This window comes from Haemorhous mexicanus, chromosome 1 (genome assembly GCF_027477595.1).
Source record: "Haemorhous mexicanus isolate bHaeMex1 chromosome 1, bHaeMex1.pri, whole genome shotgun sequence".
NCBI lineage: Eukaryota > Metazoa > Chordata > Aves > Passeriformes > Fringillidae > Haemorhous > Haemorhous mexicanus.
This window is the reverse complement of record NC_082341.1, coordinates 146,423,341-146,441,647: the sequence shown is the minus strand read 5'-3', so window position 1 is coordinate 146,441,647 and position 18,307 is coordinate 146,423,341. Positions and strand designations below refer to the sequence as shown.

At 42.4% G+C, this 18,307-nt stretch overlaps 1 protein-coding gene across 8 annotated transcripts in view; it reads right to left on the bottom strand.

The window, feature by feature from the left end:
* Positions 1-18,079, bottom strand: part of FER1L6 (fer-1 like family member 6) — a 77,266-nt gene extending 59,187 nt beyond the window's left edge. The window contains exon 1 of one of the 8 annotated variants that reach the window (XR_009489264.1): positions 7,885-8,034. Coding sequence is in view for 7 of the 8 variants with exons in the window: in XM_059866554.1 (XP_059722537.1) it covers positions 7,885-7,994 (110 nt within the window). In the remaining variant the exon portion in view is untranslated. Of the gene's footprint in view, positions 1-5,684; positions 5,830-7,884; positions 8,035-17,877 lie in introns of those variants that run through there. The other 7 variants (XM_059866538.1, XM_059866554.1, XM_059866505.1 and 4 more) reach the window with 7 other exon arrangements.
* Positions 18,080-18,307: the final 228 nt, after the last annotated feature.

Here is an 18,307-nt window from a genome sequence, read left to right as displayed (position 1 = left end):
GAATAAAAAAAGTAAACTTTCTTCAGATTTCCACAAAATATTTTTCCCTGCAGTTTTGACATGAATTCTGAAACTGCTGAATACTTGAAAATTATTCCATCCCTTTTTCCCCTCGATGGTGTAGATTTTAACAAGAGAAAGTTTGGACCTTCTATGCAGTTATACCAGATTTGAGAATGACCCCAAAGTTATCCATATCCATCTGTATCCCTAGGCCAGGCATAAAACTTTGTGCCACCTCTAGGTAAACCCCAAAGATATAGTGAAGAAATGTCTCCTGTTCCCCCCAGGACCTCCTGGCTATCAGTGAGGCACAAACATGGGAAATCAGGAGAGCCTTGGGTGCAGAAAAACCATTCACCTGTCATGGACCTGTGGTAAAGTTGGAAGTTAGTGTTGAGGCATTACTCACAAACTTAAGTGAAGATTTAACCCCCATGTGCTACATAAAGGACAAACAGAGGTTTTGCTCCTTACTGAATCCTACAAGCTAATTTGAGATAGAATAAAGCAATTTCATGCCCAAAGAGAAGGCAGATGAAAGAATTCTTACACGCTACAAAGAGGTTTCCTGCTTTAAGTGCTTTGATTAGAAGCAATTAAAAATCAGCCATTTCAGCTAATCAAGAACATTTCTTAATTCAAAGAGGACCAAGTGTCCCAGCTCCTTTCACATGGGGATTGTAAAAACATCTGAGGTTAGGAGAACTTTTTTTTTTTTCTGCATGTGCACAGTACAATATGGACCTTACTTTATGACTGTGATTCATTGAGGCTTCCCTGATATAAATAGTAAATAAGAGTGGGACAGCACCCATACCACAGCATTTGTCTGTACTCAGACTGTGTTGAATTTGCACCTCTGTAAACACAAGTGTTCATTTCCTCTTCTCAGTGCCACAGGTCCACTGGGTCTCTGAATTAATTTTCATGCCTTGAAAAAAAGACTCACAAATTTCATTCTCCTCTTGTCAAGGTTCATCCATGGCAGCATACAGCTTTCAAAAAATTGCTTTCATGCTCTTTCTTTTCATCTAAGCTGTCCCATCATCACAGAGGCTTTGTGATCACTCCTTGCACAGCATAATGTTCTCTTAAATACCCAATAATTGCAATTTGAAGTTTAACTTAAAGGAAAGTTGGCCAAAAAAATCCACGTCAGAGCTGTCAGCCTGAGGGTTCAAATGACCTTACTAATACTGAACCTCAGAGTTCCTCCACATTGCTTAAAAGTTGTATTTTCTTCCAGCAAAATCTTTTCAGAAGTCTTTGTGCTTGAAGAGTTGTTTCAGGAGGAGACTGGCTTCCTGCTGTGGGAATGGTTAGAAGCCATCCAGAGACAAAAGGCTCTCTAGGGTGCAGGTTATCTGCCTCACTCTGGGCACTCCCTGTGGGGTGGCAGAAAACACTTCTCCATCACTTGTGAAGTTGGAAGAATAAACTGAGCCTGCACCTCTTTAAACACAGGCATGTGTAGTTCAAGGAGGCATGTTCTGTCCATTCCTTAGAGCCCTCTCTCCGTGCAGTTTTCCAGAGCTAGTTCAAGCAAAACCCAGACTTGGGCTTAGCTACAATAGACCAAGACCTTTGTCAAGTTCCATTTCTGTAGCCTTGAGATGCCCTTCCCTTGTGCAGGTGTGTGAGCTGTGCTCCTGGTGGGCACAGAGGAATGAAACCAGGGAGTGAGATCTGCACACACAGATCAGACACAGGTACAAAGCCTGTTCTATCAGCACATCTCCCAAGACCCTCCAGTTCTCACATGGACAGGCTGAGTCAGCTGCCAGCGTGCTCTTGGCAGCAGAAAGTCCCTACTGGAGCAGCTGCCCTGCCTTTCCCCCCAAGTCCCTTCCTCCCTGGAAGGGACAGTCTTAGCAAACCTTTTGGAACCATCAAAATTATTTAGTTCAGGGTTGATCAGAGGTTTGTGCACCTCAGCTCTGAGGCAGCTCCAGTGCCTCAAGACTGTAAGCCATGGGCACAGTGGTTGCCTTGGCTGAGGAAGCAGAAACTCAAAAAAGAGGAAAAAATACTTCTGCCTTCCTATACGTAAACATAAAATTTGATAGGTGAGTTTTTATCTTTGGATTTTGTTATTTGCATTTTCTAAGACGTCTTGGTGGGGTTATTATTCATCTCCTTAAAATTCCACTTCTTTCAATGTAAGTTCATTTTCAAGAGAGTCTTTTAGTAGATCAAACAGTACCTGCACCAGGTGAATAATTATCTACACATGAGTAGTTCTAATTTCCATGAAATAAACACCAGTTCTCTACGTTATAAAAATGTTACTTCTTTTCATTTCAAATGCAAAAAAAAAGAAACAACAAACCTGAAATGTAGGAATGACTCTTGGCTCATTTTAACACTCCCACAATATGTAGTAGTCAAGGAAATTCTCTCATAACTTAAATCCCCTTTTCCAAAGAAGAAAATATAATTACAATACAAAGATGTGGCTCCAAAATTAAAAGTCTACTAAATCTAAAACAGTCACATAAGCACAGTGGGTTAATTCACAACCATGTTTTATTAAGACAGTGTGTCATTTGTGAGAAGAAATTTATTGCACTATGTTTAATTATCAAGGAGGGCCGAATAAAATAAATTCTGTGATCTTGGGCATATGGAAAGCAAAAAATCTTAATGAGTGGTTAAAATGTATTCATTTTATGCCTTTTTTTCTCAGGATTATAGAAGTTAAGGGAAGACTTCACCAATAATTTATTTCACTCACTCTGTCTCCCAGTGCAGGGTTGCTTTGTTCAGTATACTGTCAGATCCTTCATCCTGCTTCAGCAAAGAACCTCCCTTTATTCCCAAATCCATTATTTCTGATGGGGTTCTTTCAAAGCTTGGAGCTTTTACGAGCTGCCTTAACTTGTTTACACTTTTCCTGATTTCCCCCTGGTTCTGCTGTTTTGACAAGTCCAAGGATTTGCAACAGGAAAGCTTCAGCTCTTCAAGAGGGTGAATATAGAATCCTGTATGACAAGCTGCAATTTAAAACAGCTGTGGCAGCCACAGGTATCAGTTCTGAGTCTTGGGGTTTTCCATATCTATGTGACACTGTGACTTTGCATGTCTTGTCTCAACAATTAATATCTCCTCCATAAGAAAACAAAATTGCAAGTTGACAAGATAGTGGTCAGGATTAGTTACACATTGACTAATGTTAATGGCTCTGTGCATTCAAGAACAGGCTCTAAAATAGCTATTCAGGAGAAATTCTGCTGTCTTTGTGGGTATTTCTGTGTAAAACTTCTGTTTCTTGCACCGCAGCAGTAAAAAATTGAAATCAGCCATTAGAAAGCATAAGAAATTAAATTAAAATATGAAAGGGAACCTCTTATGCCACTAAATTACTGCATTCTGGCTATAGCTTGCTGCTTTGTCTTCCTATCTCAAAAGGAACCTAAAACTCAGCAATGCAGAGAAAACACTGTGAAGTGTGATCAAAAGAGGGTCCTGGCAGAGTATTTAGCCTGAGAAAGAGATGATAGCTTGAGCTTTTCAGGTGGTGCAGTGAGGTAAAATTAATGAAGCATGCCTGAGAAATGCTGAACTGGCTACCAAACACTAGAAGATGGTCCTGGAGTCACCCCTGGTGGTCTCTGAATTAGCAGCTCAGTGTGCAGCATCAGTTAAAAGCATCCACACTGTGCTGGGTGCTGTCAGGATGGGTGTCAGAAAGAAAGGAGTGAGTGCCAGCTTGCCTCTAAAGCATGGTGAACCTACACAAGGTCATTACACAGGATCACAGAACAAATCAGCTTAACATCTCACATTCTGTGTGCAGCTTTGGTCTCCACATCTCAAATAAGGCAACAGGGTTAGAGAAGGCACAGAAAAAGGGTGGGAAAAGTCAGTTTATGACAGACTGAAACAGCTGTAACTCTTCATTTGGAGAGGAGATGACTGAGTGGGAATAGGATGAAATTTTATAAATTTAAACTGGCAAATAGGGTGAAAGCAGAGCTGCTTCTTACACAGCATAACACACAACACTAGAATGAGGATGCACTTGATGAAACAAGACTGAAAATACTGAAAGGACTGGATGGGGATGCACCCATTAACACTCCTGATAAAAATGTTCTGGATGCTAAGGAGAATGGACACAGAAAGTGCCCAGGCTCATGTGCTCTCCCTGAATATCCCCTCCTTTTGCCACTGCTGGAGAAGAGCACAGTGCCAGATGGATGTGGGATCTGACCTCACAGGATGTTTCTTCTGTTCCGGTCATTCCCGGATCATAAACACCAAATCCATGCATGGCTGGGTCACCTGGCATGGATTTGAATCAGTTATGGGTTCATTTTCATGTTTCTGTCTGAATGATCAAAGCATACAGCATAAGCTTTTGCCAAAATTATACCTAATCCAGCATAAAGCCTGATAGTGAAAAAGGGAATCCATTCTTGGAGCACATTTGAGCAGGAAGGTGAATTCATTCCCAGTTATCAGAGTCTCATGTGATCCCCATGTCTTTGAGAGGCATCTGGGTTTACTATATTGTTTAACTACACCTGAAGTGTTCTTTGGAAGTGAGCTATGAAATAATGAGTGACATGGAAAGATGGATAGAGAAGGAGTGTCTCAGTTTCACTCCCCAGACCATAAAACCACAGTGCTCAATGACATTATCAGGCAACAAGCTTAAAACAAATGAGGGTGTGAACAAATGAGGAATTCTTCAGTGAGACCCATAAATCAGGCATTGCAAAGAAGGTCATTGAGTTAGAGAATTCAAAGACATTTCAGGCACATTTATGGAGTTTGTGGGCAGAGGGTCTGAAATCCATCCAGCTCATAAACTTCCTAAGTGTATGAAACTGCTGAGGGCCTTGCTCATACCTGTTTCATAAACTGTATTTCTAACTTTCCACCTTTGGCCCTTCTTGGGAGGCAGAAACTGGTTTGACACAGTTGCTTCCATGCTTTTCAGCATTTTAATTTAAAAAAAATTAGATGCAGAAGAAAAAATACCAGGTATACTGATATGCACTCTGAGCAACCTATAATTTGAGCTTCTGAATTGTGCACAGCTCTGCCACAAATGATCTAAAACTCCAAATCCTGAGAAGGCTTCAGGAAGAGCAGCACCAGAGCATGGGATGTCTGCAAACACTGGCCATCCACCCTGGCACATACAGCCTGGCTTCTTCCAAACCCTGTCCCTCCTGCAGAAAACCAATGACTTTGCACTGACATTCAGCATCCTTATGCACCATGAGTCATGACAACAAGGAAGCCACATCCTGAACAGATGCAAATTAGTGGTTATATTCAATGACATTTCTCATGTCAGTACACAAGAGCTGGGTAACAGATCTACTAAATACCAACACAGGCCTACAAAATAAAGAACACAGTTATTACATGCATAGAGATCCTTTCTTGTGTTCCTGCACCTCTTTATTCCCTCTACAGGGCTTTTGACCCCTCACCTGCTGAACTGTGAAGGACTTCCCATGACTTTGTGCAGTTAGAAATTATTAAAGACAGCACAAGGCATTATGGACTCGATCTTACCAGGAATAATAACCACAGCCCCCAGGAGCAGCTTAAACGAGCACTAAAGGACTTGTTGATTTTATTTTCCTTCAAGAGAAAGTCTTCAGCTATAATTAGCTGAATTTAATTTAAACCTTGGAAGAATTTCCTGAGGGTATTAGACATACCTGTGGGCCCGAGGTACCACTGTTGAGGGCTCCATCCTGCTGCTTTTCTTTCAGTCTCTACCTTTTACATTGTGAATGGCCTTCTGAGCTTATAGAACCCATTAGGCTGGAAAAGAGCTCTAAGACCATCAAGTCCAACCATTAACCTGAGACTTCCAAGCTCACCACTAAACCATGTCCCTGACTTCCACATCCACACTCTTTTAAATACCTCCAGGGATGGTGACTCAGCCACTTTCCTGGGCAGCCTGTTTCATTGCTTGATAACTCTTTCAGTGAAGAAAATTTTTAAACATCCAATCTAAAACCTCCCTGGTCACATTTGAGCCTGTGTCCTCTTGTTCTATTTGCATTTAAGTTTGCTTCTTGCTGGTAGCAAATGTGGTGCCTGCTTAGTCAGTCTGGCAAACACTGAACATGAACAAAGATTTATCTCAGTGCAAACATGAACTCCACTTGCTCTGCAGAGATCTGCAGGAGCCAGTCTGTTGTGGAAGCCATGCCCTGCTCTTGAACAACAGCTCTGAGCTAAGAGGCCAGCAGGCTTACCACACCCACCAGGACACCTTGAAAAGTTTAGATTTCAGACAGTCTTAGCAACCACTCTCTGAAAAAATAGGCCTATCTAAAGTATTCTTGTATTTGCACTCACTTCTTTTTTAATAAGTGCACAATTTCTTTTCTCTATTTTTTTTTCCACCTATAGTTTGCCTAACTTCTCTCTATAGCAGCTCAATGTCCGAGGCTCTGGATTGTGGTTCCCCCTTCTACTCCTCTAACCTCCCCAGTTCAAAGGCTTAACATTTGTTATTCTTAGTTAATAAACCATCATATTAGTCACAGCTCTTGTCTCCAGTCTTGTAAGTACATCTTCTTCCTTGACATTTCCTCTTGGACATACTTTAGTCCTTGCTGAGAACAAATTACAGAGGCACAAGACCACTTTTGTTCTGCACTTCCCAAAGACAGTTTTCACATTGTTCTTAACCTTGTCTGATGGGAGCTGGCCTTTAAAGAGGACACTCTATTACTGTGAGGTGAACAACTCGTTAAGGACACCTTTGGAATTAAACATTTGAACCCCAGCAGAAGGATTTATTATTCCTAAAATACATAATTAGGATGCCTGCAGTGATGAAGTACCCATAGCACATGAAGCATCAGTAATTTTGCTGATGTGAAAAACGCAAAGAAATTAAACTACAGTAGACAGCTTAACCCAAGTGATCAACCAGGGTCAAAATTCTCTATCCTTTTGTTTCTTTCATTGGAATTTGGGGAGATGACTACCTCTGAAGGTCAGGCTTATTTGCTCTTCTTCTGTTCAAGAAGATTCCAGCCTAGCTGCCCAGAAGCTGCCCTGCCCTTCACCAGCATCCATGACATTCTTGTTTGACTTAAGTGATTTCTGTTTTCAAAGGATAAATGGTAATTAAACCAGATATCTCATATGCTCCTGTATCTTTAAAAAGCATATGCAAAATTCCCTTTTCTCCCTTGGAGCAGAAAATTAAAGCCTTATTTTTTTTTTTTCATTCATCCTTCTGAACTTTGCAATTATCCCTGAGTTCTTGTGCTGGCTTTTACTGGGAATACTCTTCTTCAGTTTCTTTTCTTATCGATCTTAACTTTTTCTCATCTATCTTGTCTTTCCCAGTTTTGGGTAATGATGTGCCTATGCCACAGGCAAATACTACTTCCTTTAGAAGGCTCAATGACTTTCCCATTAGAAGGCACGAGCTACACTAAGGAAGGAATTGGACTGTGGATAACAGCAGGTAACAGCACACCCAGTGCAGGCAGGCTGGGCTGACAGCAGAGTGCTGTGGTCCCCTGGACACCCCAACAGCACAGCCATTCCAAAGCACTTTCACCAAAGTGAGGTTTAAAAGCACCCTGTTCCTAGATGAAATCCTAAACACCAGGACAGGTCAGTGAGCCCTTTCAGTGGACAGGTTGCTCACAGTCTGCTAAAATTAAAAAAAAAGAAAGAAATTCTCTCTTGCAGGGCTGAATTGAGACATGATTCATGACCTGCACAGAAGGGTTTCACTAGCCTGCCCTAGAAATTGCAACCAAGTATGCAGAACTGGCAGCTCTGCAGGAAAAAGCTGTCAGGGAGAGTCCTGGGCACCCAAGTAGACAGTGGATGCTCAGTTTTGTTCACCAACATCCTGTCAGACAACCAAACTCTGCTTACCTCTGCAGAGAGCTTCTCTGGCAGGCTGCAGGCCCCCTACACCATCCACGTCTCAAACAGCTTGTTTTCTGACTGGGCAAAGCTTCCCAAAAGAAACAACCCAATAGCATCCCCTTTGCTCAGCTGGACATGGTGGCTCTGTGTTGGGGACTCAATTAACATTTGAGTGGCAAAAGCTGAGGCAGCTGCCCTGACCTAATCTTTTCTTTTCTTTTCTTTTCTTTTCTTTTCTTTTCTTTTCTTTTCTTTTCTTTTCTTTTCTTTTCTTTTCTTTTCTTTTCTTTTCTTTTCTTTTCTTTTCTTTTCTTTTCTTTTCTTTTCTTTTCTTTTCTTTTCTTTTCCTTTTTTCTTTTCTTTTCCTTTTCTTTTTCTTTTTTCTTTTCTTTTCTTTTCTTTTCTTTTCTTTTCTTTTCTTTTCTTTTCTTTTCTTTTCTTTTCTTTTCTTTTCTTTTCTTTTCTTTTCTTTTCTTTTCTTTTCTTTTCTTTTCTTTTCTTTTCCTTTTTTCTTTTCTTTTCCTTTTCTTTTTCTTTTTTCTTTTCTTTTCTTTTCTTTTCTTTTCTTTTCTTTTCTTTTCTTTTCTTTTCTTTTCTTTTCTCTTCTCTTCTCTTTTCTCTTTGTTGAAAGAGAAAGTAGAGAGTGAGATTGTCTTGACTGCTTCATTTTCCATAGGAAATGTTTTCAGACTTATGAAATTTTACAGTTAAGATTCAGTGGTAAAAGAGGTGTAAATCAGCCTTGAGGCCATATGGGATGCCTGCCTTGAGCTGCCAACAGGGCTTTTTTAAGTGGATGTAAACAAGTACACTGCTCCTCAGTCTGTGTGCCTCCAGACTGGCAAGGCTGGCAAGAAATCTCACAGATTGTTTTATAACTGAGCACTGTAACAGCAAGGAAAGGCTGTGAGGGTGGTATCTCCTGTTCTTGTTGCTGTAAGGACCACGTTCCAGGTGCAACTTCAGCCCATGTTTTCTGAAGTTGATGTTTCCAGAGCTGCTGTGCAACAAGTAGGGCAGAAGCAGGCTCCATGTGTGTGTCTATACATTCTCTGAAATCAAGCCATGTTTGCAGAGCACCTGGTGCAATGCAGAGTCTTCTTCCAGGAACTGCCCTTTCCATTTATTACTACTCACTAGAAAAGCCATGGGTGCCATGTAGAAGCTGGACATTAAATTAGTGAAATCAGACCATGTGATCCCTCCCATCTGTATGACCACAGTACTGACAATTCCATTACTCTCACCCTTTGCTAGTGAAACTGAAAACTCTTCAAGGCTTCCTCAGAGGCTTTCAGAGACTCTGTGAGACTCTCTGAGAGTTTCTGTGATCATACCCTGACCCCAGCACAGTGGGGTGCTGGTCTTCACCTGCCATTGTGTCAAAGAATAATAATCCTGGGGATTGCTGTGGCATGCAGGAAGTGCTGGGTGTGGGGAACTGCCCCTGTGGTTGGGAGAACTGGCTTCAGGGTGGTGGTAGCCAAAAGGGAAATGTCACCAGGTGGTTACAGCAGCCTGTTAAAACTGGTGGAAGACAAAGGGGGCAGTCTCCAGCTGTGGTGTTCATACAGGAAAGCAGCAGCAAAGAGCCCTGCAGGGGCCCTGCCTTCACCACTGCCCATCACAAATCACTGCCTGAGGTGAAACACTTTCCTGAGCCTTGCCTCTTTTCTCCCCTCCCTTAGTAAATCCAAGCTCAGCAATACTTGTTAAAATAATATTTTTCCCACCATGCTCAAAGTTCAGCTTTGCATCTCCCACTCTCACCCAGCAGGAACAGCCCTGCACCAGCTGTGAGCCTCAACTCACCAGCCAGCACCACAGGACAGCAGCCCCTCTGCCTGATGGATTGCTCTGTGCCACAGGAACAGAAGGACAGAAAGTTCTGGCATGTTCATTTTATGAATCTGAGGCTGAACAGAAACTCCCTTGTATTTACAGAGTGGGTGTTTCTCTGAGCTGCCTGATAAATCAAGGTGGGGGCTGTGCCCAGCACCAAGTTATAGGATACTTGGCCACTCAGGAATGTCAAGAAATAGAAAGCTTACATAAGGGGAGGTTTTCAATAAGTCAATATGTTAGAAAAGTGACTCAGCCCCTCTCCTGTCATAAAAAAAGGAGACCAGACCTGGGCTAAGTCCAGACTCCAGTGAAAGGCCAGGGATGAGAAGAGAGTCAAGATACAGAGTCTCTTTCCAGCCTCCTTCCTGCCATATCAATAAAGCTGTGTAGCTTTGAGTGGTCTCTTCAGCTGATGGATTTAAAAGATTTACCTGTCCCATGGGAAGAGCGTCAGACTGCAGTGGTTTGAAAAGTGCTCTGATCAAACCATGGCATTTCTGGAGATGGGCTGGTGCATCTGAGGACAAAGTGGTTCCTCCCAACTACCCCGGGCACTTAGTGATCCACATGTTTACATGGTTTGTGTTTGGTTTCTTTAATAGGTGCAGAATATTGCTCTCAATCACCTTTGAGACCCTGAGGGACCTGGTGCCCTTTGTTCCACTGAGACAGGAGGTAGATGCCCATCTCTACATTCAAGGACAGGCTGGACAGGTGCCTGGGCAACCAGACCTAGCTGAAGGTGTCCCTGCTGTGGCAGGGCATTGGGAGCAGATGACCATTAAAGATCTCTTTCAACCCAAACCATTCTATGGCTCCATTTGGGACCAAACTGGGCGTGTTGCTGCCAAATGCAAGCAGCTATAAACAGTGACTTCATTTTGTGACAAGTCAGAGAACAAGAAATTGTCTGCTGACAGGGAGTCCTCAAAGCATTGGAACAACCTCTTTTGGAGGAAGTGATACTTGGTTAGAAAAAGACATTAAATAAGCTGTCCACTCAGCAGGTATAAATGGTATAAATAGGTGTGCTCTCTCAGTGATTGGGTAGCCCTATAAATGGGATTTCTCTAATTTTTCAGGGAAGAATACATACGTCAAAACCAATGCAGAATCATCTAACTAATGATCCAGCTGAAAAGAAATAAAGAGGTTTAACAGATATAAAGAGCAGAATTTGGCTTTTATAAGTGATGCTGCAAAGCTGGCCAAGGGCCAAGAGAAATACAGAGATGGAAGTGGCTGTACAGGGCTACAGCAAGAGCATTTCCCCAGTGCTTCCTGGTTGCAAGGTGGTCAGACAGGGATGGAGAGTCAGAACCTGCCAACCTCTGCAAGACCTGGCTGGTGTGGGAAAATGCTGTTGGATTGCCCTCAGTGAGTGTATTTCTTCCTGAACATTCAACAGATGGATGCTTTGATGTAAAGGAAAACATTTCAAATTTGAGAAATATAATATGTGCTTGTGGAAGTGAAGTATTATATTCAGTGCCCTACCCAGGGGGACCTCAGTGTTCTGATATCATCCCTAACTCAATCTTTTAGCACTTGCTTTACTAAAAAAATTTATTTCAGTGAGATCAAGGCATACAAAAGGGTGGAGGGTGTGCTAGTCAAGAGCTCTGAATTGCAATCCCAGCTTTGCTCATGGCAGGTGAGCAGCTGCTAGCAGGTTTCTGTGCACCTGCTTCCCCTTCCCCCTCCCTGCTTGTACAGCAGGTGTTGCAGGCAGCACAAAGTGACTCAGACCCTGCTAATGCCCTTGGTTCTGCTCCTGCAGGCATGAAAACTTCTGTATTTGCAGAAGTAATGAAGCATCAGTGACAGACTCAGGACTGTACTGGTCTGCAAAAGAAACCTGCTCAGCTGCCAAGTCCCAGAGCAGTCTCAGTGCCAGGTCAGCCAGGAGGGGTCTGTAACCTGCCTAGAGTCAGTGATGATACCTGATTTAGTGCCCTGTGAGTGTTAAAACAAGCCTGGGGCAGGAACTGTTCCTGAGCAAGCCTTGCTCTGTGAAGCCAGGCAGACAAGCATCCCTTGCTGAGCCATTTCTCACAGGCAGTGGCTCAACCCTTCCCAGGCCATGCCAGATCTCAGTATTCAGCCCAGGCTTTGCAGCTCAGCTGTGCAATCCACCTCTCCCCAGAGGGCTTGTTATTTTACAGTACTCACAATATACCCAGTCTTTGACTTTCCTAAGTCCAGTAGCAAGATTTGTCAGCAAAGTATTGTGGAGCTAGAAAGGGAGAGGAATCATAAATTCCATCTGGGTGCACCTGGCCCACAATATTAGGTATCTTTGGATGTGGTTGTCAATCCCAGACAGAGGTTAGTCTCTTGTCAAGGTATGAGTTAAGTCACAGGGGTTTAATTCCTCTCCCTCCCTTGCATTCCTGGTTATTGAGGCTGCCTGGGCCATGGATATGAAACACACTTAGGGCTGCCCCATTTTGTACCAATCCCTGCCAGTGCCAACAGCAGCACTGTGAGCTCTCACATGCTCTGATAGGGAAACAAGGCTCTGCCCTCTGCCCAGTACAGCTATCAGGACTCATGACTAAAAAATACAGCCCACCAATACAGCCCCAAGACTGCTGTCTGGGTCATCACCCTCCAGTAATAACACAAGATATACTGTGAATGTCAGTTAAACAGTGACATCTGCAAAGATGCTTTATCAGTAGATTGTCTGCTCTGGAACCTAACCATTGACTAGTGGGCAGAGAAGTGTTAATCCCAAATAAATCCTTTCTGACACAGGAACAAAACCAGACTGCTGAGGGAAGTGGTCAGCATCTCAGTTTATCCCCCCACAGTAAGATTCTCTACCAAGCAGACATGAAGTACAAACACTGCTCAGGAGCACAAGCAGGTTGGTTTGCATAAACAAAAAGCTGTCAGCACAAAGCAGCTCTGAAGTCACTACAGCTGGCACAGAGCTGCTTTTTTATTCCAGCCTCAGAAAGTCTGTAGCTCACCTTACCAAGACAAGTACAGACACCCAGGAGCAGGGCTCCTGGTGGGCAATTGTGGAGGATAAGGAATGTCCATCGCCCTCCCAGAGTTTTGCCAAAAGCTACTGACAACTCTTGAGCACATAATACAGTTCTCTATTTACAAATGCCTATGTGTGAGATTAAAGTTGTGATTTTTGCATTGCCCTCGGCCTGACAACACTTTTTCACTTCCTATGTCCCTGTGGTCCCACACTGCCAACATTAGATCTCTTTTCTTTCTAGATCTCTTCTTCCATTATAAATCTGTTCTTATTGTCCCTACATCAGTTCCAGTCCAAATAAGTGGAAAGACCATCAATGACCAATGTAAAAGATGCTCCTAGATAAAGAGGCAAGCAGCTTGCTATTATGACATTTCTTGAAACAGGATTAGTATCTCACTTATCTTAAAGTGCAAAGGACTCTTATTTCTGGCTCAGTGGAGCTGTAGAATGCTAGAGTTTACCAGTCACATATTCCAGAATAACCTCCTGCTCTGCAAAACTTTCAAATTAATCTCCAGTAGGATTTTAGAGGATTACCTTCATGACATATCTTTTGAAAACTAGAAGAGTGAATGCTGCCTTCAGCATTTCCATAGATATCAAGTTTAAAGGGAGTATTTTATGGAATAGCTGCTGCAGTAATTGTGCTCTGGTCCAGACAGCAATCATTGCAAGGTGACTTGATTTTCACTATGGACAGCCTGTGCCCTGCCAGGCCAAATAAACTCCTTTATTCTCCAGCCCTGAATGAGTCATAAAAGAGACAGAAAAACAACACCTTGAACAATTACTTATGGAGCATGAGGATAATTGCCTGTGGACATCCCAGGGAGCCTCCAAAGGCTGTGAGTGGGACACAGGGCTGCTGCCACCCAGCACCAAGTGACCCTGTGGCAGTGCTGAGCAGTGCCACACTACATGTGTGTTCTGGGTTACCCTGGCAGGCAGCAGAACACCACACAGACATTCACTCACTGCCCTCAGTGAAGTGGGGGAGAGGACAGAAAAAAAAAAAAGGAAAAACTCTTTAATTGAGATAAAGAAGTTAAATAGGACAAAAATGAAGGGGAAGAAATAATAATAATAATAATAATAATAATAATAATAATAATAATAATAATAATAATAATAATAACAATAATATGTACTGAACAAATTATGCACAATGCAGTTTCCTCACCAGTCACTGGCTGCTGCCCAGCCACACCCTGAGCAGCAGGTCACAACCTGCAGTCAATTCCCCCAGGATATTGCTGAGCATGATGCTCTATGGTATGGAATATCCCTTGGATCCATGTAGTATATGGAATATCCCTTGGATTAGCTGGGATCTGCTGTCCCAACTGTGTCCACTCACAACTTTTTGTGCACCTACAGACTCCTCACTGGCAGGGCAGTGTGAGAAGCTGAAAAGTCCTTGACAGAGTGTAAGTGCTTCTCAAAAACAACTATATCAGTGTGTTAGCAACATTATTCTCAATCCTAAATCCTAATTTTGCAGCACTGTCCCAGCTACTAACTGTATCCCAACTGAAACCAGGACTATGTGCTTCTCACTGAACTAGAAATGGGTCTTCTCTGATGCTGCAGCATCTCAGGTTCCATTTGCTACCAGAAAATCCAAACTTGTAAAAAGAACGTGTGTGACCAGTCCAAATTTTCTACAAAATCACCCTTTAATTCAAAGACAGTTTTATCTTTCAAAGGAGAGGGCCTGATAGCTCTGGGCAAATATCTTCTCTCTCACCTTTTACCACAGCCATCAATATAACATTGTTTATCAGTATTACTGCTTTGTTTCACTGTTGCTAGAGGGAAGCTGCTCAAATAAAGGCTGTATAAAATGTCTAGAACACTGCTAATATCTACAGTAATATCTTTATGTCAATATTCCTGTCTCATCAATGTCCTTGAGAGCATCCTCCCTTCACAGGGTGGAACTCAAAGGAGTTTGCTGTTTGGGCTATGAGTCACATTTTATCAAAAATAAGCCCTTTTGCTTGAACCAATAACCAATACTGGTTATTGCAGTATTTCTCAAGATGTTTGGAAGCAGCCAAGTTACTGCAATTGTCACAAGCCTTGTCAGTGTCAGAGATGGAAACAGCTGGTCAAAAATACCTGTCCATGCAGTCTAGCAAGGAGCCTGTCTCCACATAAAAATTGATCCTCTTGTGAGGAATCAGGTCTGCATCAAATTTCATTCATATTTTACCAGGACTATTTAATAAAGAAGAAAAGCAAACAAACATGAAAGAAGATACAGATTATTATAAGAAGAAAGATTGCTGGAGTAATTACTAATATGTCCCTTTGTTTATAAACATACAGAGGAATAATTAATCTTCTATTAGTAGAATCACAGAATAGTAGATTGGTTTGGGTTGAAAGGGAACTTTGAAAATTATTCAGCCCAACCCCTCTACTACCAACAGGGACATTTTTCACCAGACCAGGTTTCTCCAAGCCCTGTCCAAACTGGTCCTGAGCACTTCCCAGGCTGGAGTACCTACAACTCCTCTGGACAACCTGCTCCAGTGTCTCACTGCCCTCATCGAAATAATTCTTACTTTTGTCCAATTTAAACCTACTGACTTTCAGTTTAAAACCCTTGCCCTTGTCCAGCCACTACAAGCCATGGTAAAAAGTCTTTCTCTGTTTTTCTGTAAGTGCCCTCTGTATAATGTGAGGCTGCAGGAAGGTCTCCCTTGACCTTTCTCTTCTCCAGGCTGAATAACCTCAACTCTCTCAGCTTTTCCTCACAGGGGAGGTGCTCCATTGTCATGGCACATCATTGTCATGGCCTCCTCTGGACCCTCTCCAAGAATCTTCTTTATATTGAAGACTCCAGAGCTGGACACAGTGGGGGCAGGGGCTCCAGGTGGGCTCTCACAAGAGCACTGCAGAGGGGAACCATCACCTGCTGGCCGTGTGTCTTTTGATGTAGCCCAGGACCTGCTTGGCTTTCTGGACTGCAAGGGCACATTGCCAGCTCCTGTCCAATATTTCACCAACCAGGATCTCTAAGTCTTTCTCCTCAGGGCTGCTCTCAGCCCACCCATTCTGCAGTTCTGATATTGGGGATTGCTCCAACCCATGCACAGGACCTTGCACTTGGCCTTGCTGAACTTCATGAAGTTCACACAGACCCACTCCCCAAGCCTGCCCCTCTGGATGACATCCCTTCCCTCAGGTGGCTCAGCTGCAGCTCTGTGTTGTCTGCAATCTTTCTGAGGGTATTTGTATGACTCAAAGAAGAAAGCAATATGTCCCTGATAATTTTCCATATCCACTATTTCAAAACCTTTTCATGCCTAGCACAACTGCTTTGCTTTTCCTCGTGCTGCAGTCCCTAACAGAGCTGCTGAGCTGTCGTGAACAGGAATAAGGTCCAAACTTGAAATAAAGACCTCCACTCTGTTCACCATTGCTGGGACTGAGGGAGGGAGCCAGGGTTTGGTCCCACTGCATATGAGCAGGCAGGATCCTCCTAGCAGACCAGTGGAGACAGACAGGCTTTTCCAGAGAGCATTTAGCCAAAGGTTTATGTGGTGTTATGTGAATTGTTTTAAGGAGGAACACTTCCCTCAAGGACATCAGCAACCTGCATACAACATAATACCTAAAATTAATCCAAATAATCCCACACAGCCTCCTCTTGTCTTTCTTCTGTGACAAGCCCTTGTGTAAACTTTGAAGCTATTCCACAGTAATGCAGAAAAAATATCTATGTGATAATAAATATAATAATATAAATTCTTTCTTCTCTGATAGAGATATCTCTTGTCTGCAGGATCAGTCCCACAGAATATTAATGACTTTGACTCCAAAACCACATATATATATCTCAGCAGAAAAAGTACATTTCAGCAGAAGAAATTGAAAAATTGATATAAATCTTAACAGAGCTAATGCTAGTTTAGTTTTAGGTAGATATTCTTAGATTGTTTCAATGAAGGAAGCAAACCATTAAAGCAGAACACGACTTTCTCTTTAAACACAAAAAAACCTTGTGTAGTTGTCCTAGAATTTAGGGTGAGGCACAAATTAAAATTTGTCACTACATTAAATGTATATAGTCACTACCATATATTTACTATTTATATAAACTATACAAATTTCTAAGGCAAATTCTCTACGAACTTTGGCCAAGCTTAGGTCTGAGTTCCACATCTCTGAGTCTGTAGAGAGACTATAAAATCCATGAAAAATTCTGGGTTTGTTCTCCTACAGCCAAGGCAAAATTTGTTCTCTAGATCCACATTCAGCTCCACTGCAAAAGAAGGTAGAAACAAGAATATACACTACAAGCAGGATATCCTATTTAAACAATCTTACTGTTAACAGAAATAAAGAAACATATGAATAAACATGGATAGATGCATTTATATATATTTGTATATTCTCAAAGACACAAACACCCACATATTCCTCTGTTCATTTTCAGCAGAAAGCCAGTAACCTTTCCTTATGAAAAACGAGCACTTAAAAACTAGAGCTAATCCCCAGCTTATTAATTAGATTATTTCCAGTTGCTGCACTTGTGTATTGAAAGATTTAGGTGTCATATTTTGCCTTTAGATGCATCCTCTTGCAATGAAAAGACATTCTCAATGGAAAACTTGATGCATATGTGTATCTACCTATGAAACACAGCAATGCTGTTTCTGAGTACTTCTTCAGGGCAGAATCACAAAACTACAGGGAGAGATACCAGTTATGTTGAGCCAACTGATGCAGACACAGAATCCACTCTTACACATTCAAGCCCCACAGCCCTGGACCAGGATGCTCCAAGGGATCTCTGTTCTCTTAACTTGCACTGCTGGTCAATGCACATCAAGTGTCAACCAGAGTGATCCTGAGAACACTAAAATTCTAGAAAACAGTGGACAAGAAAGAAAATACCTAAAGACATGAGAAATTATGCGTGCCAGAGACATTCATCTCCTCCCATCTGTAGTTCAGTAGAATTCATGATCTTCCCTTGAATACTTTCAAACAAAGAAAAAAATATTACGAAACTTGCTAACTTAAATGAAACCCCCATGCAAGCACCTTAATGTTGAAATTCTAGGTCTCTAGGTATTCCTAAACCTTATTTTTTCTAACTGCAGATGTCTTACATTTTCACTGCCAAGAAAAGACATTACCTGGGCTTTTTTCCTTCCATCTCCTACACTTTCCTGTTGTCTGGTGTCAAGCTGGCCTTCAGCAACTCATCCCACACATGCCAGACACTCCACTCTTCACCCTTTGGCTGCCATAGGGATTCTGCCTGTGTTTATGATTAACCCACCCAGAGATCCGCCAGGGCAGGGTGAGGCTGTTTAAACACTGAATTATACTCAGGATGGTTATTGTAGATAAGCTTTCCCAAAGCTCTGAAGTGTAAAAGTGCTGTTAGCTGCCTACTGAAGCCTAGCAAAATTCTGTGGTTTTGGCTCACAGTGCCCCTTTGCAGAGACATTTTTACCTCCTCCTACCATGCTGTTGCAGTTGGGTGGGATCAGCTCCTGGCTCAGCCAGAGTTCTGGCTCATAAAACAGCTCCAGAGGCACAATAGGCTGGTGTTCTGGGGTG